The sequence below is a fragment of the Mobula hypostoma genome, chromosome 7 (genome assembly GCF_963921235.1).
Source record: "Mobula hypostoma chromosome 7, sMobHyp1.1, whole genome shotgun sequence".
NCBI classification, from domain to species: Eukaryota; Metazoa; Chordata; class Chondrichthyes; order Myliobatiformes; family Myliobatidae; genus Mobula; species Mobula hypostoma.
Window position 1 is genome coordinate 74,109,626 of NC_086103.1, and position 22,836 is coordinate 74,132,461.

At 39.2% G+C, this 22,836-nt stretch overlaps 1 protein-coding gene across 3 annotated transcripts in view; it reads left to right on the forward strand.

The window, feature by feature from the left end:
* Positions 1-14,071: 14,071 nt before the first annotated feature.
* LOC134349388 (drebrin-like) overlaps positions 14,072-22,836 on the forward strand; it is a 203,423-nt gene continuing 194,658 nt past the window's right edge. Inside the window, exon 1 of one of the 3 annotated variants that reach the window (XM_063053610.1) lies at positions 14,072-14,358. In XM_063053610.1, coding sequence (XP_062909680.1) covers positions 14,261-14,358 — 98 coding nt within the window. In that variant the 5' untranslated portion in view covers positions 14,072-14,260. The remainder of the gene's footprint in view (positions 14,359-22,836) is intronic. The other 2 variants (XM_063053609.1, XM_063053611.1) reach the window with 2 other exon arrangements.

Below are 22,836 nucleotides of genomic sequence, written 5' to 3' on the forward strand. Positions count from 1 at the left end.
ACCTTCCAATAACTAAATTTCAGTATATTCTGAAATTTATCCACAATACTTATAAATGCTTTTGTTACTCTTCAGGCATCCTTTTGAATACCAAGCCTTAAATATTATGATCAACTCACAGCTATAGCTAACATGGACTATCTTTTTGCCTTCAATATATGATTCCTGGCCACTCACGGTCAGGATGTCACTTTATACACTATCCTTGATTTCAACACATATACTCTTCCTTAATCTGTTGATGAGGCATATTTAAGAGGATAGATAAAGAAAAGGAGAAACTATAATTAAACAGCATTGATAAATTCTATATCAAAGATAAAGTATTTAATCTACATAATTAGAAACAAGAGAAAATCTGTAGATGCTAGAAATCCAAACAACACACACAAAATGCTGGATGAACTCAGCAGGCCAGGCAGCATCAATGGAAGAGGGTACAGTCGATCCACCTGGCTTTAACTATCACCTTGTGTTTCTCCCGCCCCTTCCCTCCCCCCACCTTTTAAATCTACTCCTTATCTTTTTTTTCCTCCAGTCCTGCTGTAGGGTCTTGGCCCAAAACATCGACTGTACTCTTTTGCATAGATGCTGCCTGGCCTGATGAGTTCCTCCAGCATTTTGTGTGTGTTGCTTAATCTACATATTGCTGGTTTTCATAGCTGTTGCAAAGATTGAAGAGACGTGAATAATATATTGTAGGCTATTTTTTCCTTTGAAGTTCAAAGTAACTTCGATTAACAAAGTACATACATGTCACCATCTACAACCCTGAGATGCATTTTTCTGTGGGCATACTTGGCAAAGAAAAAATGAAAGAGAAGAAAGTAGATAGGGTGAGATATACAATTTGCTAATCTGTAGAATGTAAACATTTCCACCAGCAGCAGTGCAGATGGAGGCCCACAAAGACCTTTTTTCCAGTTTCATGCTAATCTTAACAGCCATCTGGTGCATGTCACATAGCAATAAATTGAAACTTTAAAGAAACAGGATTTTTAAAATTAATTCATTTCTCAAGAACTGCATTTCACTGACAAGGCCAGTATTTATCATTCATTCTTTATTACACTTTAGAAAATGATAGTGAACCCCTAGAGTAGTGTAGCCTACTGTTTACAACTGAATGGTTTGATAGACATTGCAGAGGTAAGTTTAGAGTCAACTTCATTGTCATTGGTTTGGAGTCATTTAAAGGCTGGACCAGGCAAAGATAACACATTTCTTCCCCTGAAGGACAATATTGAATGAGATGATAATGCCAGCTTGAAATGAAGAAATATTTGAAAAACAACTTCACTTAATGACCACGCTGTGGATAAAAGGGTTGTGACAATTGCTTAGTAATTTATAAATATTTTAAGAAACTAAGCAGATGATCTTTCACAGAAGGAAGACAGGTACTGAATTGTTTCCTCTTAGTTTGAGTAAATTGTACAGGCTGTATATTGAAGTCAAAGATTTCTGCTGATAAAAATATTCTCTGTGACCTTTGAAAAAGAAACAATTAATATATAATCCCATTACCTCCCTTTGGTTCTCCTCCTCCTTCCCTTTCTTCTATTGTCTACTCTCCTATTAGAACCCGAAATGGCAAGATGCTGTGTTGAAGCACAGCAACATGTTCAAGTTAAAAAAACAGCACAGCAAGAAATGGTCAAGATTGGAAAAAAAGCACAGCATGTGCTTCTTCAGTAAAGGAAAGATGATAGAGTTTAAAAAGGCAGAAAATGGACAAATTTATGGATTCATGAACAGTGAGTACTGGGTAATAATCATAAATTAAAAAGAAGTGGAAATGGCTGGCTACATTGGAAAGATTGATACATTCAATTGCACAACAGATAACTAGCTCATGTATATTGAGCAAATTGAGCAGTATTTTGAAGCAAATGGAATAACCAATGAACAATGAGCACAAATTTTGCTGAGTGCATTGCATTTAAAGGCATACAATTTGCTTAGAAGTTTAATGCCTCCAACCAAAACTGCTGAAATGAGCTTTGCTGATATTTTGAAAGTAATGCAGGAACATTTAGAACTGAAATCATTGTTGATTGCAGAACACTTTAGGTTTTATAAGCAGAATCAAATGGAAGGAGAATCCATTTCAGCATACATAGCTGAATTGAAGAAATTCTCTGAGCATTGTCTGTTCAGCAATGGGCTTTATGATGCACTGAGAGATTGTTTATTTTGTGGAATCTTGCAAGAAAGTATTCAAACATGGCCCTATCTGAAGCACAACTTACATTCAAAATAACAGTTGAAATAGCTGTATCAATGGAAACCGCAGACAGAGACACAATTAAGTTAAGATCAGGTATGAAAGTGAGTGTAAACAAAATTGCATCATCTAAACAGAAACATGTTTGGCTGAACAAATTGTATTACCATTGTAGCACATACACAAGGGCAATGCAGATTTAAAGGCAAAAGTTTCAGAAATGCAACAAAGTAGGACACATACAAAGAGCATGACGGGAGGACAAAAATAAATAAACTGAACAAGGAAGAGGAAAAGATACAAAGTCAAGTTGCAGTTTCAGAAAGAGCACCAATCTGCATGCTGTTGATGAAAAATCTGATAATGATGAGAGTGACACAGAACTGCATAGCCTTGAGATTTACAACATGAGAACTAGCAATTAACAAGCAATATGGCTTACATCACAAATGAATGGCAAATTAATTAAAATGGAATTGGACACTGGCTCTGCTGTTTCATCATTCCACGAAATGAGTTTGAATAGCATTTCAAAGATACCAAACTGAAGCCTGCAGATATCCAACAATCAGAATCAGGTTTAACATCACTGGTATATGTAATAAAAGTTGTTGTTTTTTTGCAGCAGCAATACAATGTAATACATAATAATAGAAAAAACATGAATTACAGTATATATATAATTGATAAATTAAATAAGTATTGCAAAAATAAAAATGAAAATGTAGTCAGGTAGTATTCATGTGTTCAGTTTTCCATTCAGAAATCAGATTGCAGAGAAGAAAAAGTTGTTCCTGAACTGCTGAGTGTGTGCTTTCATGCTCTTGTACCTCCTTCCTGACAGTAGCAATGAGAACAGGGCATGTCCTGGGTGATGAGGGCCTTTAATAATGGATGCTGCCTTTTTGAGGCATTGGTCCTTGAAGATATCCTGAATATTAGGGAGGCTGGTGCCCATCATGGAGCTGACTAAACTTACGACTCACTGCAGCTTACTTCAATCCTGTGCAGTCGCCCCCCTCCACCCCCTCCCCCCTGCCAGACATTGATATAGCCAGAACGAATGCTCTCCTTGATATATCTCTAGAAATTTGCAAGGGAAATCTTCTCAAACTCTTAATGAGCTATAGCTGCTGTTTTGCCTTCTTTGTAGCTGTTTTGATATGTTGGGCCTGGGTTAGATCCTCAAGAGATATTGACGCCCAGCAATTTGACATTGCTCACTCTTTCCACTTCTGTTCCTTCTACGAGGACCGGTGTCTGTTCCCTCGTCTTATCCCTTCTGAAATCCACAAATAGTTCTTAGGTCTTAGGTAATGTTGAGTGCAAGGTGTTTGCTGAACTACCACTCAACTACCTTGCTCCTATATGCCCTCTCACCACCACCTGAAATTCTGCCATCAAGAGTAGTGTCGTCACTGAATTTACTAATGGCATTTCAGCTGTGGCCAGCCAGGCAGGCATGGGTGTAGAGAGAGTAGAGCAGTGGGCTGAGCACACATCCCTGAGGTGCACCTGTATTGATTGTCAGTGAGGTGGAGCTGTTATTTTCAATCCACAAAGATTGTGGTCTTCTGGTTAGGAAGTCAAGGATCCAGTTGCAGAGGGAGGTACAGAGGCCCAGGTTTTGGAGCATTTTGATCAGAAGTGTAGGAATGATTGTGTTAAGTGCTAAGCTGTCATCAATAAACAGCATCCTGACATAGGTATTTGTATAGTTCAAGTGATCCAAGGTCATATGAAGAGCCAATGAGATTGCATCTGCCATAGATATAGTGTGCTGATGGGCAAATTACAGTGGGTCCAGGGTCCTTGCTGAGACAGGAGTTAGTTTTAGCCATAGCCAACTTCTCAAAACACTTAATCACTGTAAATATGAGTGCTACTGGACAATAATTGTTAGGGCAGCTCACTCTGCTTTTCCTGGGCATTGGTAAGATTGTTGCCCTAACTAGGACTTACACTGGAGAATAGAGGACCCCTGTGGGAATGACATTCATACCAGTGAAATGCAACATGCAAAAAGTCACATTGAACTTGTATATGGTAAAAACAGGAGGGCCAGCATTGTGGGACTGTGAGTGGCTGAGACAACTACAACTTGATTGGAGATCCATCCACCATTTGCATGCCACATTCCCTGCAATAGAGTCAACTGAAAGTGAATTAAGGAAGGTATTGGATGATACAACAGCAGTGTTCAGGGATGGCACTGGAAAACTCAAACGTATCAAGGGTAAAATAGTGTTAAATGAAAATGCTGCACCCAAGTTTTACAAGGCCCATCCGGTTCCTTAAACTATCTCTGATAAAATAGCCAGTGAGCTAAATCACATGGAGGCTGAAGGAATTCTTTCCAAGGTTGGATGGAGCCTTTGGGCAATGCCAGTAGTCCCAGGAGCCAAGAAGAATGGGTCTGTCAGGATCGGTGGTGATTTTAAGTTCACCATCAACCCAGAAGTGAAAGTAGATCAATACCCTCTGCCCAGGATAGAGGATATCTTTGAAAATCTCTCTGGAGGAAAACACCTCAGCAAAGTGGACTTCAATGAGGCCTACCTACAGTTGGAGATGGAAGAAGTCGAAAGCTTTTCTCACTATAGACACTCACAAAGGGCTTTATCACTATAACAGGCTTATTTTTGGAGTAGCATCTGCACCTGCAATCTGGCAGAAAGCCTTGGACCAGGTGCTGAAAGACTGGCCTGTCACTCAGTGTTACCTGGATAACATCATTGTTACTGGTCATGATGACAAGGAACATCTCCAAAATCATAAGACAGTGTTAAAAAAATTGAAAGATTATAGGCTCGGAGCACAACATGACAATTGTGAATTCTTTGAACTAAGCATCACTTACTTAGAAATTGCAGGGGCCCTGGCAGAAATACTTAAAATGTCCTTAGCCACGGGTATGGTGCCGGAGGATTGGAGGGTAGCTCATGTTGTTCCATTGTTTAAAAAAGGCTCCAAAAGTAAACCAGGTAATTACAGGCCGGTGAGCCTGACATCAGTAGTAGGTAAATTATTGGAAGGTGTTCTGAGAGATCGGATATACAAGTATTTGGACAGCCAAAGGCTGATTAAGGATGGTCAGCATGGCTTTGTGCGTGGTAGGTCGTGCTTAATGAATCTTGTAGAGTTTTTTGAGGAGGTTACCAAGAAAGTTGATGAAGGAAAGGCTGTGGATGTTGTCTACGTGGACTTTAGTAAGGCCTTTGACAAGGTCCCACATGGGAGATTAGTTAAGAAGTTTCAGACACTAGGTATCCATGGAGAGGTTGTAAACTGGATTTGAAATTGGCTGTGTGGGAGAAGACAGAGAGTGGTAGTGGATGATTGCTTATCAGACTGGAGGCCTGTGACTAGTGGTGTGCCTCAAGGATCTGTGCTGCGACCATTGTTGTTTGTTGTCTATATCAGTGATCTAGATAATAATGGGGTAAGTTGGATCAGCAAGTTTGCTGATGCCACTAAGATTGGAGGCGTTGTGGACAGCGAGGAAGGCTTTCAAAGCTTGCAGAGGGATCTGGACCAACTGGAAAAATGGGCCAGAAAATGGCAGATGGAATTTAATGCAGACAAGTGTGAGGTGTTGCATTTTGGAAGGACAAATCAAGGTAGGACATACACAGTAAATGGTAGGGCACTGAGGAGTGCGGAGGAACAAAGAGATCTGGGAGTTCGGATACATAATTCCCTGAAAGTGGTGTCACAGGTAGACAGGGTTGTAAAGAAGGCTCTTGGCATCCTGGCATTCATAAATCAAGGTATTGAGTATAGGAGTTGGGATTTTATGGGGAGGTTGTATAAGACATTGGTGAGGCCAAATTTGGAGTATTGTGTCCAGTTCTGGTCACCTGACTATGGGAAGGATATCAGTAAGATTGAAAGAGTGCAGAGAAGATTTACTAGGAAGTTGCCGGGTCTTCAGGAGTTGAGTTACGGGGAAAGATTGAATAGGTTAGAACTCTATTACTTGGAGCGTAGAAGAATGAGGGGAGATTTGATAGAGGTTTACAGAATTATGAGGGATATAGACAGGGTAAATGTGAATAGGCTCTTCCCACCTAGATTAGGAAAGATAAATACAAGAGGATATGGCTCTAGGGTGAAAGGGGAAAGGTTTAGGGGGAACTTCTTCACTCAGAGAGTGGTGGGAGCGTGAAACGAGCTGCCATCTGACGTGGTAAATGCGGGCTCATTCTTAAGTTTTAAGAATATATTGGATAGGTACATGGATGGGAGAGGTCTGGAGGATTATGGACTGGATGCGGGTCAATGAAACTAGCAGAATAATGTTTTGGCACAGACTAGAAGGGCTGAATGGCCTGTTTTCTGTGCTGTAGTGTTCTGTGATTCTATGGTTCTACTGTGGTTACACCACTGATGGACAAGAATTACTCAAGTGTGCTGAGCATATTCAGGTTGTGGTGGATGCCCCAAAGCCGAAGCACATGTCAGAGTTGCAGTGTCTTTTTTAGGGTTTGTCAATGACTATATCAGGTTTCTGCCAAACCTAGCTACTGTTTTCCACCCCTTGAAATCATTACTGCAGATCGGGAAGAAATGGCAATGGACAAGGCGGGGTGAGGTGGCTTTCCAAAAGCAAAAGGAAATGGTGACATTAGACACCATACTCACACCTGAATGGGACAATTTAAAATTTCCTCTGCTGCGAATGCGATGGCAAACATCATCACATCCCCATGTCATGTGTGCACATTTCTCTAAAGGAAAAACTGAACTAAAACCTGCTCACCTGGACTCCTGTCTTTTTTCTGCAATTAGTTTTATAGTTCAGAGTTACAAAACATAGCACCCACCTTCCTGCTCACCTGATCTCACCTATCACCTGCCAGCTTGCGCTCCTTCCCCTCCCCCAACCTTCTTATTCTGGCTTCTGCTCCCTTCTTTTCTTGTCCTGATGAAGGGTCATGGCCCAAAAATATCCACTGTTTATTCCTCTTCATTGTGACTGCCTGACTTGCTGAGTTCCTCCAGCATTTTCTGTGTATTGTTCAAGATTACATCCGGAGAATCTCTTGTTTTTATAATTAACATATTTTGTTTATAACACGAAGGCAGTTATTTTCAATATTTTTTTAAAAATCCGGTAGCAAAGATTGTGGAAACTTAAATTTCAACTCAAAGGCTGTGGATAATTGACATTTCCCATGCAACCCTCAAAAGTTAAAATTGCTGATCTGTAAAATATTGAAAGGGATTCATAAGCTTCCATTTTATTTATTCTTATCTGGCATGCAAAAGAGATGAAAGAGCTATATTTATTGCACTTTTTGTTGGTGCCATGTACTTTTTTCCAGTTGGTCAAATCTGTGCCATTTTGCACAAGGTCATATTGAACCCACCACGTGATTTTCAAACTCCATCAAAAATGTTAGGCTTAATGTGTCTACATTCTAATCCCAAAGGCAAGTAACCTATTAGCAAGGACTGTTGATATCTGGAACCCCTACTGAAATTATTTAAGTTTCTATTGAATTTAGATATGTGGATAATCATTATTTTTGAATTTCCCAAAGTGTCCAGTCACATGGTTTCTATTGCTCTATCATTCTAGTTGTGATATCTGAATGGAGAACCCTAAGACAATTCTAGGTATGACTTTTACCTTTTGACTTGAGATACTTACTTACTGCCTATAGTCCCACTGGTGTTTAAGGCAGCAATGAAAGTATTCCTTGTCTGGCAGTGTTCAGGGCTTCCTTCATCATCTCAGTAGCTTCCTTTCAGTTTTCACTTCTGTCAGTCATGCAAGTCCCGGGTGGAGACTCAGGAATACCATCACACTCAGATGTAGAAGGATTCTTTATTGCTGTTTCCTTAACAATTTTGCTTTACCGGTCAAGATTGTTAGCCCTAGTCTGAATCCCTGAACCTGGAGGGCCGGTGGACCACTCTTAGTCTGGTCTCTACCCTTTGACCTGTTTGGCATGGGGGACCCTACCAAGAGCCAAAGCACAAAGCCCTGACCCCAGCCAAAATAGCTCTCTGGGTCATTGAGGCATAGAGGCCTCCAAACCATGACAAAGTTGTGGTCCTCTTGAAGGTGTTGACTTGAGATATACTAGATAAATTGGGCTTTGTAGATGAAGAAAGAAATTTTCATTTCAAATTTTAAAAAAGGGAGATCTAAATTCAACTGCCTTGGGCAAACAGCAAGATTAGTTGATCTGGGAATTAGCAGGTACGAGTGGGAAGACTTATTTTCTTACTAGTTATGATGTAGATTTTTTAGGCTTTAGATTCATTATATTACAAATTGATTGCAAGGAAATCTGATTATCACGCAGTAACCTCCCTCAGCTGATGAATCAGTGTTCCTCAATGTTGAGCAACATTTGGTAAAAGCACTGAAAGTAGCAAGAACATAGAATGTCCTCAGAGTGGGGTACTCACCAAGGGAAGTTTGGTATCCATTAACCAATCAGGACAAACCTTTAAGGACAATGCTGTAAGATTATGTATGGGGCAGGTAACAAGTCAATGAACGTGAGGGACAAAGCTGCATGATCTTGTATTCACCAGATATCCTTCAGCAATCCCATTAACAGTGGGGTAAAAGCTATCTTTGGGCATGGGGTGGCACATAGTCTAATTTTTTTCTACCTTCTACACCATGCTACCAAGCTCTCTATCTCCTTTTTGTACACCATCTTGTTGTTGTCTGAGATTCAACTTACTGTGGTGGTGTCATCTGCAAACTTGTGGATAGAGTTAGAGCTTAACCTACTGGCAAGGAACAAAGACAGCTGATGGATGGAAAATGTTGCTTCCGAGGCATACACCATATTGACATGGAAATGTATTGCTGCTGCTTCATCATCACTGCACCTAAATCTTGGAATTCCCTCTCCAATAATATTATGAAAGGTCCTTCACAGAAGGACTACTGTGGTTCAAGATAATGGCTCACCATCATCTTTTCAGGGGATAAGCAATAAGTGCTGTCATTGACAATGAGTTTGGAGGGAAGAGGTCATAACTTGGCTGTGAATGCAATTTTGAAGTAAAATTCATTCTAAGGCAAAATTCTAGACACACAAACTCAAGTGAAAGATAGTGCCATGGTAAGTAATTTCAAAAAAAAACTTTAGTTTAATACTTCCAATAATTTCTAAGGGTCAATGTATATTGATTTTTTTTTATTTTTCAGAAATGTTTTTAAAAAATTAAAATCATTTACATTTTGACAGGAATAAAAGGTCCATCATGGCATTATCTTTTGTGAAAGACTGTCAGAGTACTACAGAACAGAGGCAATTTTACTACAGTACACTGCCTGAGATCTTTCCATCTTTCCATCATTGCCTGACTCCAGGATGCAGAGAGTAAGTAACATTTAGGGGTTATGATAGCTTCTTCAGTTGAGCTGACCCAAATTTTGAGGAGCTGCTCCCCAACTTCTGGGTTAACATCATCCACTTCTCCCAACATCTGGTCATCTACAGTGGAATAAGTCTGAGTAACTTGGAGGAAGTCCTTATACCTCTGTGCAATATGCTATTTTGTAGGTCCATTTTGGATATACTGCACCTCATGGTCATTCTGATGGCTGGTCTCTTTTCCTTGGATTTGTCCTCATCTGAGAGTCTGCGGAGGAGCATGCAGTATCTCCCAGTATTACACATTTTATTAATTAATGGGAAGCATGATTTGTTGGGAAGGACAATATTTTCTCTTGTGAAGATGCTTGTGAACAAACTTCTTGAACTTCTGCAGATAATGTTTGCAAATATATTAGGGAGATCCAAGATTTTGATCCAAAATACAAGTGATATAAATGCATACAGAATGGTCTGTGATTTGCAGTAGGACATGTTGATGGAAGATGCTGTTCTGGAGATGCTACTTCGAAAGTCCTGATGAACTGCTGCAGTACACAATGTAAATAGTACACGTTGCAGCTATGGTGTAAGCATAGCAGAGGGAATGTGAACACTTGCCAGTAAAGTAATGGTGATCTGCACTGGATGCTGTTGAGTTTTTTGTTGTGTGTTGTAGTTGTACTTACTTAAGGAAGTGGAGAGTATTCCACAGCACTCTGATGTGTAATGTAGTTCGTGGAAAGATTTTGGGGAAATCAGAAGGTAAGTCACTCAGCATAGGATACCTTTGCCTTGCTTTCTTGGACACTCTGTTTATATCAAAGTTCAACAAAAATTTATTATCAAGGTATGAATATGTCAGCATATACTACCCTAAGATTCCTTTTCTTGTGGGCATTCACAGTAGAACAAAGAAATAAAGTAGAATCAATGAAAAACTACACACAAAGATGGACAGAAACAACCAATATGCAAAAGAAGATAAACTGTGTAAATACAAAATAATAAATAATAATAATAAAGAGTAAATAAATAATACTGTGAACATGAGTTGTAGAATCTTTGAAAGTGAATTGATAGGTTATAGGGTCAGTTCATTGTTGAGGTGAATGATGTTATCCATACGGGTTCAGGAGCTTGATGGTTGAACTGTTCCTGAACCTGGTGGTGTGGAACAAAAGTCTGCTGTACCTCCTTCCTGATGGCAGCAGCAAGAAGAGAGCATGGCCTTGATGGAAGGGATCCTTGTGGATGAATACTTCTTTCTTGTAGTCTTTTATCTGGCCAAGTAAACATTCTGCTCAGTGGTATTTCCTAGCATGCGAATACTGGAAGATTTGCTGGTAGTAATCTCGCTGAATTTCAAGAGGTTGGACTCTCTCTTGTTGGAATTGGTCATTAGCTGGCACTTGTTTGCTAACAATTTAACATATCATAGACATACCACTGAAGCCCCAATGTTGTCTAAACTTTCTCCTTGGGAGATGATTGTTTCATTATCTGAGAAGTTGTGAATGGATACAAACTACCTACAACCATGAGTAAATATCTCAACTTCTGTACTTTTGATGATTATCAACTGAAGATGATTAGGCTAGCATCTATAACTGAGAAATTGCAATAATGTCCAGTGACTGTAAGTAACAATTGACTGCTAAAAACCTTATTCATCTTACTGTATCTAAGGAATGATGTCTTCCAGGACCAGTGAGCACCACAGAGACTAGAGTGTATTAAAAATATTGAATCTTTGAATCTATGGTGGTTGCAGTGGTCTTCGAATATATTCAAGACAGAGATTGACATACATTTTAACAACTAAGAGTTCAAATAATAGGGGAAGAGTTAAAAAATGGCATTGATGACAAAAGTGAATCAACCATGATCATAGGCTTAAGGAGATGACCAGGTCTGTTCGAAGTTCAAAGTACATTTATCATATAAGTATTTATACTGTATACAACCTTGAGACTTGTCTTCTTGTAGGTAGCCACAAAGAAACACAATAGAACCCATTAAAAAACCTCTCGCAACAAAGACCATCAAACACCCAATGTGCAAAAGAAATGAACAAATTGTGTAAACAATAAAAAAAGTAAACGAATAATACCCAAAACATTAACTGCAGAGTCCCTGAAAGCGAGACCACAGCCACAGAGCCAGTTCAGCACTGAGGCAAGTGAAGCTGGTCCAGGAGCCCAATGGTTGCAGGCCACAGCCATGAAGCCAGTTTAGTGCTGAGGTGAGTGTCGGTGGTCGCAGGCCACAGCCACGAATCCAGTTTAGTGCTGAGGTGAGTGTCAATGGTCGCAGGCCACAGCCACAAAGCCAGTTCAGTGCTGAGTCAAGTGTCGATGGTTGCAGGCCACAGCCACAAAGCCAGTTTAGTGCTGAGTCGAGTGTCGATGGTCGCAGGCCACAGCTGCAGAGTCAGTTCAGTGCTGAGGTGAGTGTTGATGGCTGCAGACCACAGGCACAAAGCCAATTCAGTGCTGAGTTGAGTGTCGATGGTTGCAGGCCACAGCCACGAAGCCAGTTCAGTGCTGAGTTGAGTGTCGATGGTTGCAGGCCACAGCCACGAAGCCAGTTCAGTGCTGAGTTGAGTGTCGATGGTTGCAGGCCACAGCCACGAAGCCAGTTCAGTGCTGAGTTGAGTGTTGATGGTTGCAGGCCACAGCCACAAAGTCAGTTCAGTGCTGAGTCAAGTGTCGATGGTTGCAGACCACAGCTGCAGAGTCAGTTCAGTGCTGAGTCGAGTGTTGATGGTCGCAGGCCACAGCCACGAAGCCAGTTCAGTGCTGAGTCAAGTGTCGATGGTTGCAGGCTACAGCTGCAGATTCAGTTCAGTACTGAAGTGAGAAAACTTCTTGGAGTAGTGAGCTGAACACCAGTTCATCCTTCGCTCTCAGCCTTGACGCCTTAATCAGATCAGACAAATAGTGAAAAAACATAAACCAAAACACATGGAAGATGAACTGTAGAGCCCCAAAGTGAGTCCACAGCTGTGGAACCCGTTCAGTGCTGAGGTGACTGAAGCCCATCCTGGAGCCCAGTGGCTGCAGGATAATAACTGCTCCTGAACCTGGTGATGTGGGACCCAAGACTCCTGTACCTCCCGCCCGACAGTAGCAATGAGAAGAGAGAGAGAGACCAGTCAAATGCAGGTGGACGGTACTGAGCACCTGTTCATTTTCCACAATTGTCCTCGACAAATTTAGTTTCGCTAGGCACTTAAATCATTGCGGAGTAATGGAGCCAAGCACGGGTTCATCTTCCACCATCAGGTCTTGATTCAGCATCCACTCCTACTGATGGCTGCACTCTCGAGAGTCTAGTTTGCTGAATCCCCCAAGAGATCGGAAAAGTGTCAGGTTATTTAGTCAGTTGAAAAGAACATCCTTAAAAGGGAAGTTGCAGGCAGCAGACTGCAACGATTGGAGTTCAGAAGAGTGTCTAGTAGCTTTGTGAGCAGTCTACAAGACATCAACGTTGGCAACTGGCGCCATCTTGCCACCATTATATATTGTAAATGTAAGGGATTTTATTTAATTTGCTAAATTTTCCTTCTCCTTTATGATACAGGTATTATTGGTTGTGGGATTTTATAAATTATACTTAATTTGATAAAGTTAGGGAAATCATGTGATTCCTAAGGGTTATTGAACTGCAACTGAAGGACAGTGGTGGGTCCTATCTCTTATTGTTCTACCCTCTATATACAGGTGTTTCAGCACCCAGAGTACTCTATCCACAATCTGAAGCTGCTATTATAGTAAATTATATGAAGATTCTCAGCTGTAACATACAATATTCAGTAAACTATATGTACTTTGGTAGTTGGTGAGATCTTGGGTGGATCGGCACTTGAAAGTGCAATATAAGAAGATTTTGTTCAATATCACTGATGCACTGACAGATGTTCTAACCTATTACATTGCAAAAGGGTTTATTCAATTTTGCATAGAGGAATATTTGTTTGTGACATTAAAATTCTTTTTTTAGTGAGAAAGTTGTCATTGTTTGATTTGAGCGGACTAGGGCAAGGTGTCTATGCCCACTACAAAGGGTTCCTTATTTTCCGTTCCAGAGTGGCAGACACTAGGACCTGTTATCATATGCAAGAGTCCTTTGTTCAGTTTCCGAGCTGGGAAGGCAAACAATAGAATCTTCTGCAGTGCACAAGGAGACATCAGTTCATTTTCAGAGTAGTATAGACTTCCAGAGGACCACGATCAGTATGAATGAGGAGTGCTGAGCAATGGGTCTTTGTTCAGATTCAAGGTGGGGCCGTATGTATAGCACTAGGACCCTGTGAAATTTGGCAAATTTGCCCAGAACAAGAATAGAAGTAGGACAAATTTTGTTCAATTTCATGGTGGGGAAATGTTAGGATTAGGATCCCGCCTATTGGGGAGGAGTTGTTGGTTCCTCTTTAGAAAGAACGGATTATAAAGCAAATTGTAGTCCGGATGCAAAGTGTCAGAAGAGCCTTTGTTCAGTTTTGTATTGGGGCGGGCAAAGTGCTGGCACTAGGACCCGTCGCAGGGAAGGAGGAGCCTTTGTTCGGTTTCAGAGTCGGGCGGATACCATCCCAGGCACTAGGACCCGGCGCAGTGCGGGGGGAGTCTTTGTTCAGTTTCAGAGCGAGCGCAGCTGCAGCTTCAGAGCCGGAAAGATCTCAATGGGAGCAGGGACCATGGCGCTCAATCTTAGTAATAACAGACTCGCTTTACTCACAGCCTATGAGGATGTCATCAACGAGAAGACCTCCACCGACTGGTAAGGGGATCTCGGCACACAGCCGTCGGGATATAGTAGGACCAGGGGCAAGCAGTGGAACGGGAGTTGGGGATGGAGATGGAGAGGGATGCAGACGGTAAATCATAGCAGATCCCGGCTTTGGGGATTTCCTCCTATTGCAGACTTGGGAAATGCACCAGCGCCTCGCTCCGGGCGAACAATAGGGCACCATCGGATGCGAGGAAATATCATGATACAACATATAAATACAAATTTAATTAGTAGCAAGTTGTATATGTTGTATGCGTTATGAAATAAATATTTAAATCAACTCACTATAGTAATTTTATAACTGATTAAATATTGAGTTGTCTTAATTAATGGTGTGCTTATTTAGGAATCGTCCTCGATACCCTTGAAATAACTTTGCTTAATTTAACCGTGAAAAACCTGCAGTTAATCATGCTTCTTAAAGTGCGATTTGTGATTTGTTTATATTTACTGAAATATTTTTTATAGTTAACCTTTAATTGTTTCAGTTGTAAAATATGAAATGCTGCTTGCAATGAACTAGGTAATCACTGGTGGTAATAGAGGGCGACGCCAGTACCTGCTGCGTCTGATTTGCTCTGCTTCTGGTCGGAAGTTGCTGTGTCGAAGAATATGAGCCTTAAGGCTGCTGTGTGATGGACAAATCTCTTCTCCCACCGCCCTGTGATTACCGATAGGTGACAGTCTGTGAAGCGCAAATCTTTTTCTTTGTTACATTGTAACGCAGACTGAAAGGACCACGTAGCTGATTAGATGCAAATCAGACCGCAATTTATGTCTCTCCCCGCCCACCGCCTTTCAACACTACCACCCACGCGCACTTTTATTAGGGCTCATTTCGGTACCTCAATATCTCTGCAGTGTGACCAATGCTTTGTGTGCCTTACTTATTCGCCATGTGCAACGTCTATTGCATTTGTTCATTTTAACGGAGTTATGAGACTATAATGGTTATTCCATTGACCCGCGTCTTCTGTGATTTATGACAGATAATGCAATTGGTATGACTAATTATAATAGGACGTGGAGATAAGATTGTGCGATTAGCAAATGATTTTTGAACTGCATTTCAAGCCTTCTCAGCAAAATTAATCAATTTTATTTTTAAAACACGGAAAAACGTAGAAGTATTTGCATCACTCGTTGCCTTGGCAACCTAGTCAGTCTGAAGGGAATGTTATAAAAATTATGGCATTGTGTGTTGTACATGTGGTTTTCAGTAATGGTTAAATAATATGGAAATTGTTTTAGCAGCAAAGTGGATTACAGTTTCTTCCTGGGGCCCATGGTTTGTGTTTAAATGAAAACCACAGAGAAGTGCTTCAGTATTAAAGCTTCAAATGATTTGTCTACATATTTTTAATCTCCAGATTAATAAGACCTTATTTGATCTGGTCAAAGTCACATCCATTTTGGAGAACTTTCCCATAAGAGGACTGGGCAAAGACCTTTATATGGCAGAAGATTGGATGTGTATAACACATTGCTTGCTCAGCCCAGGTTTTACGCCGTTAAGTTATATCCTATATGGACGCAGTGCATAGACCTCCCCACCTGCTGCCAAATTTGGCTTTTGCAATTTTGCTCACTCTAAAATGGGGAATCATTTCTAATCAACTTGTGTTACCAAGGCAAATATAGTCAAGCTAAATATGTTAATCGCTTGAAAATTCAGAGTACAGAATTTGTGCTCATGTTCCTTCTATGTAAATTGTACCTATTCTTGTCTTGTTTGCATCTCTTTATTTTTATTGCTTTTCATGCTTTGGTCATTATTCTCAGATTCCCTCACAGTCCTTACTATTTACACTTTTAAATGTTGCTAAGCTGCCCACCTCAACAACTATTTCGAGCAGCTCATTTGAAATGTGCACTATCCAGTTCATGCCTCTGATATCCTTTTTCAGTCTCTCGGCTGGAACAGGTCCCATGTTCCAAAATAGTGTTAAAATCAGAGATACATTTTTATGGAGAAAAGCTACGATGCACTTTCATTTTTTTTTTGAAAAGCTGATGAAAATGTGCAACTGATTTCCACGTAAAGCAGTAGGCTTTTCCATTAGAGAGCCATCATTTTTGTTAGTTGTTAAGTGGTCTCTCTTATTACTATTTTCGCTTGCCTACGCATTCCCTGCCTTGTATCTTGTATTTCAGATTTTTTAGTGATTTTTTTTCTGAAAATCTTATTAATTCTATTCTCTGGTTGGATCTCAGGGTTGTATAAGGTGGCATATGTACTTTGATAGTAAATTTACTTTGAACTGTAATAGTAGCTTGTGTTTGTTTAAACTACCTTATTTGGTCAGGCCTTTCTTTGGCATACATGATTTTAATTCTGTATTGATCATATTATTCTTTATCAGCAATGTTTGCTTCACAGATCTGGTCTTGTACCTTCACCTAGATCTGCCGAGTCTGTGTACTCTCATTTCATTGACAAGCATATCCTTGCAAACCGCCTTAATATAAACTAACCTGATCTCTTCCATTTTACTTGATTAATTGGTATTTTGTGATTGATTCCAGTGATATATTAAAGTTTTCCAGTCTGCACTTGCTGTGGTGATTCCAGTATGGTTTGATCTTGGCTAAGTTCAGGGTGGTATTAATGCATGAGGAAACTCTGGTTAGGCCTTTATATTTAAAAAAATGCACTTTGGTCATAGATTATAAAAATATACTCAGTCCTTACATTTGGACTTTGATTTTTTTTTAATGTACAAATACACGGCTTTTTTTTTAAATTGCAAGATTTTGTTTGTTGTTCAGTCATCTTCCTGTGTAACATTTTAACCATCATTTTGAAAATTCCTTAAATGAGAGTATTTGACCAAGATGTGTATCCTGTCATGATTTAGGAAATTGTCTCTTTAATCAGAGACAGTCATCTTCCTGATCTGTAATATTTTAATGAAATATCATCTGTTCTGTATTTCACATTAGGAAATCAGATGCTTTTAAATATTTTGTAATGCAAGAGCATTCTCATTTAGCTCTTTAGTAACTGACCTTGTGCATTACCCTTCAGCTTTCTTGGTCTCTGAGGCATTTAATACAGCATAATGCACAATCCTCCAATGCTTCCACAATCCAGCTGAGTGTGACTTCCCTTTCTTAGTTATTAACTGTTCATACATACAGTAATCAGAGAATTTCCTTCAGTCATTTTCATTCTGTTGCTCCTTACAATTGCCTCTGTGTTGTCAAACAGCATTTCTGATATCCAGTCTTGAATGAGGCACAGTTTTCACATGCTGGTAATTGGGAGGAGAAAAGCTTTTGTTATCTACCTTTTTATCTCCTTTCTGAACATCATTAGACAGGACCAGCTGGTTTAGGACTTCAGCATCATATTTGACATCTGAACTGGCCTTATAACTATGATATCATCTTCATTCCTCTTAGTCTCTCAAGGCTGAGGATGATTTATTTCCCCTCCAATTCTATGTGCTCTGGGGTGATGAGGCTCATAACATGAGATCAAGTACAGAGTCAAAGCTTTTTTTATAAAGTCAGATAAGTATCATAGATGATTCTGCTCACTGCAGCTTCGAGTGTTGAGAGAAATCTCAGCTCAGATGGATGGAATTAACTTGGAGAAAAGTTCTTTAATTACTCAAAGAAATTAGTTTAGTCGGACCCTTGCATTGACTTGCTCTTTTAGCCAACTGCAAGGAGTTCCTTCTGTAGTAATTGCATTCAAATCTGTCTCCTTTCTTTAAACAATTATGGGGCCTCTGATGTTCCCTGGCATGTCCTTCTCTTCAAAAGTATGCAAAATGTGAATTTGCATCTGTCTCTGCCAAATTTTCAATGTTCATGGATACAAAGGCCTTCTTGCTTTTCCATTGCGTATAGACTTATCAACATTTTGTTGGTCTGGGGTGATCACTGTTCCCTCTAAGCTGCGCAGGTGTTCAGCAACTGAAATGCTCCCACTCACGTAGCCTTTGTTGCCGTGTAGCTGGAATTTTCTTTTATGTAATGTTAACATAATTTTGAAATTATGTTAATTTAAACATTTGTTGATATAACTATATGTTAATGAATAATAAATGTACAACATCCTTGGAAACATTTTAGAGCAATGTATTTAAATTATCAGTACTTTAAGTTACAATACTGTTACAAATTGTAACAATAAACACAGAATGGATGTGGGTAGCTCATTGTTAAACCATTGGCCATTGAATGCCAATGCCATTTAGTCAAACCATTTTACTTTTGCCATTGTGCCTGTCACTTATTTTGACTGCCCTTCATTATTTACTTGTGTTGTGAGTCATGGTTTGTATTTGTCTGCAGTTTTCAGACCGTGTTTTTTAAAAAAAAATCCTGCTCAGATCTAATCAAAAACCTGAAATTCAGCTGTTTTAAAAAGAAGAGAGAACTTTGGGGGTAATAGTCACTGGACCAGATGGGATGTGTAGGATAGAGTCAAGCACTGAGTCTCTTGAGATGTTCTTTGAAATGCTAATTCCTGCAGGCACTGATTCTAGCTTTATTTGTGATAAACTTACTCATATGCTTTTCATTTCTTTTCCCTGCAATCAGCTTTCATCTTTATTAGATTCAAAGTATCTTTTTGGACATTTTATAAACTGGTAACTCAGTACTTACTTTTGCCATAGTGAGGATAGTTTAGGAGCTGATGGGATGTACATCTGAATGCAGGAGATAGAATTACTTGGCTGGTTGCCTGAGATTATATCATAGGGTTGGTTAGGTAATTTCTGAAACGTTTTGCTCTGTTTGTTGCAATGAATGTGATTACATCATGAAACTAGGTGATTAACTTAATGTAATGGCATGCACACGATGATGTTTTTTAAAAAATCCAGAAAACTGATCTAGGAATGATTATTGGGGTTCAAGGATCTGATGGTATTAATATTATTAATCCAGTTGTTTATCATGGTGGATAATACAAGGAAGGAGCATGCTGACAAGGTAACTCTGATTAATTGCTAATGATAATTAATTGATAATGACAGATTGACAGGTCAGTGGCTGAATGTGCACTCTGCTAGTTTGAGTATTGTAGCGGGTATTCACTGGTCCAGTCAGAAAAGTATCTCATTTTGTTTATAACTTTAGATTTAAGGTGTCTGAGACTTCGTCATAAAATGATCCACTTGTCAAGAGTACCCAACCCTTGCCTTTCCCTTGCAGCTACAGTGTTTTGCTGTGCAATTAAACCTAGGGGAATTGGTGACATAGGTATCCACATCCTGCAACTTCAGTGATGTGAGTTTAAGTTGCTTGCTTAAGTGTTCTAATTGTTATCCATGATGTAAAAATGCAATAATTTCCTAAATAAAACAAAAGAAGAGAAGTTTGACTTTGCTTGTTGGAAGTCAGTGGAACTAAATACGCAAAATGTATATCACTAGTGGTTAACAGTTCCAAAGTGTTTATGTAAGACAGGTTTTGATTCAGAATTGTACAGCATGGAAATAGGTCCTTTGGCCCAACTCGTCCATGCTGACCACCATGCCTCTCAGTGATAATCCATTTGCCTGTGTATGTCCATGTTGCTCTAAACATTTCCGATCATCCGTAGTATCCAGGCCATCTTCCTCAAAAAGGCAGCATCCATCATTAAGGTCCCCCATCACCCAGGACATGGCCGCTTCTCATTGCTACTATCAGAAAGGAGGTACAGAATTATGAAAGTACACACTCAGTGATTTATGAACAACTTCTTCCCCTCTGCCATCTGATTTCTAAATGGACATTGAACCCATGACCACTACCTCGCCACTTTTTAAAATTTCTATTTCTGCATTACTTATTTAATTTAACTATTTACTATAATGACAAATTTCATGACATATACCTGAGATCTGATTAAATCTGATTTTGATTCCATGTACCCACCATATGTTACTTAAACATTGTAATTCTACTGCTTCTACCTCTGTGGCAGCTGGTACCATACTCACCATCGTTTGTGTGTGTTTGGGGGAGGGATCTTGCCCCCTCAAATTCCTTTTAAATTTACCCTGCCTGCACTTTAAATCTATGTTGCCATGTTTAAGACTCCACTACTCTGGGTGGGGGGAGACGTATTATATCAATTTGTGGGAGGAAATTAATATTTCCTATTTATGAAGTTTCACTACGATCTAATCAAAAACCTGAGAAGTTAAAGTGTGACATTTCTGTTTATGCCATCCAATAGCAACTTTTGTACATCCTCCTAATTAAAGTAGCCAAAATCTGCATCGGAGCTCACAATAGCCTGGCACTGAAATAAGTGGTGAAAGGATATTCTTTGACATTGTTATTGCTACCTCCTTATTCACTCATTTTCACAGACATTGGAAGCTAATTAGTTGATCAGCTGATTCAAACTTTGATCAAATGTTACAATTGGATGTTTTCTGCAGTTCAAGAAGTGTTTACCTTTCGATATTTACAAATTAGGAATTTTTTATGTGGTTTGTTGCCAAATTACCCTTCCGCTTATCCACCTAATATGATAAATGCTTTTTTTTAGTTTAAACCATTTTAAAAAGGGTTGATAGCTATAATCTATAAATAGTTATTGAACTTACGAATGATATCTAATGATAAAATTAAACGCACTTGGGAATCAGAATTTCAAAAGTCATTTTCAGGTAATCAATGGAGTAAAATTTTTCATTTGGTTAACAACTCATCTATATGTGCCCATCATTCCTTGATACAGTTCAAGCTAGTGCATCGGGCCGATATGTCAAAGGATAAACTAGTGTGTATTTTCTCCAATACCAATCCTATTTGTGACAGATGTAATACTGAGCTGGCCACTTTAACTCATATGTATTGGTCTTGAATAAAGCTAGATAACTTTTGGAGAGATGTTTTTAAAATACTACCAAAAGTTTTGGATCTGCAACCTAATTTGCTTACGGCAATTTTTGGGATTATCCCATCGGAAGCAGGAAATATTCCTGTTTCCGCTCAGCGTATGATAGCCTTTTCAGCCTTACTGGCTAGGAGAGCCATTTTATCGAAGTGGAAGGATTCTAATCCACCTACGGTCTTTTATTGGCTCTCCTCCATTATGTCCTGTTTAAGTTTAGAGAAAATAAAAAGTCGGACATTTGATACATCCTTTAAATTTGAGCAAATCCGGCGACCTTTTATCCAGTATTTTCATTTAATTTGATTTACTACTCTTTCAATCTTTTTTCGAAGTTTTAGATTTGATCAGAAAGTCTTTCTTTCTTTTTTGGTTATATCCTCAAAATAGACTGCCCAGTCCCTTTTTTTTGTTTTTTTTTGATATATATATAGTGTAGTAGGTTTTTTCCCCTCTTCATTTAAAACTCAATGTTCTTTCTTTTCTCTTCATAAACTGATAAGAGAATTGCTGTTTTCATTTCTTTATTATATATTTTATACTAGTTTAACAATATTTGATTTTGACAATGTCTATCTTAATCTTGGTTTGTATTGTTAATGATATATATTTGAGATAATTCTCTTGATTGCATTTATGTTTTTAAATCAATAAAAAGATTAATAAAGAAAAGAACAATAAGTGTTTACTTGCACCCTTTGACAGCTGAGGTCATGAAGCAATTGCTTTATTCAGACTGAAGCTTGGAGTTAGAAAAAATGCCAGATATAAAGAATTTTTTTAAAGTCAAAAGATGCAAACAGTAAGATGGTTTGACTGTTTTAATTCTCCCATCCAGCAGGCCCATCTAGTCCATACTAACCTGGTCTTCTGCCTAGTTTTATCTTGCCTGTACCTGGACCATAGCCCTCTCATCCAGGTATAATCCAAACTAAATGGCTTGACATTAGTCATGTAAGGTTCCTCTTGTGCCAATGTTTGTTGAATGATGTTTAGTCCATTGCCTACTGAACTTGGTGTTTTCAGCACGATTGTTGAGTACGGCATGTTGTAGCCACAGCAACAGGGTATGTGAGAGGTGGGTGTTAGGTTAGATGATCCTGTGGATGTGGGTTGGTGTCAAAGGAATGGAGAATTGCAAATGTTACATCCATGCTGAAAAAAGTAGTGCAAGAAGAAACCCAGCTACAATGGGCCAAGCATTTCAATTTTGCTCTTGGAAATAATACCCAGAAACAGAATTAGGAGTGACATGGACATGTGTGGACTGATCAGATTTGTAAAATTAACATGATGTATTTTTAAAATATTTTTTGTAAGAATAGTTTGTGGTGTTTGCAATTTATTATTAAAATTGGATTCCATGAAATAGGGGTGGTAGGAGCAAAGATATCAAATTGTTGTTTTGCAGATTGAAGGGAAGTATTCAATGGATCTCTCCAAGACTGGGTACAAGGGCCATTACTGTTCTTAATGATTAGGATTTGGTGTGGACTAGAGGGCAGATGACAAATCTGCATATGACGAGCATAATAAGTTATATGGGAGATGATACAGACTTCAGTAAAATACAGTCAAATTGCTAGAATATATGGGAAATGAAATTCAATGCTGGA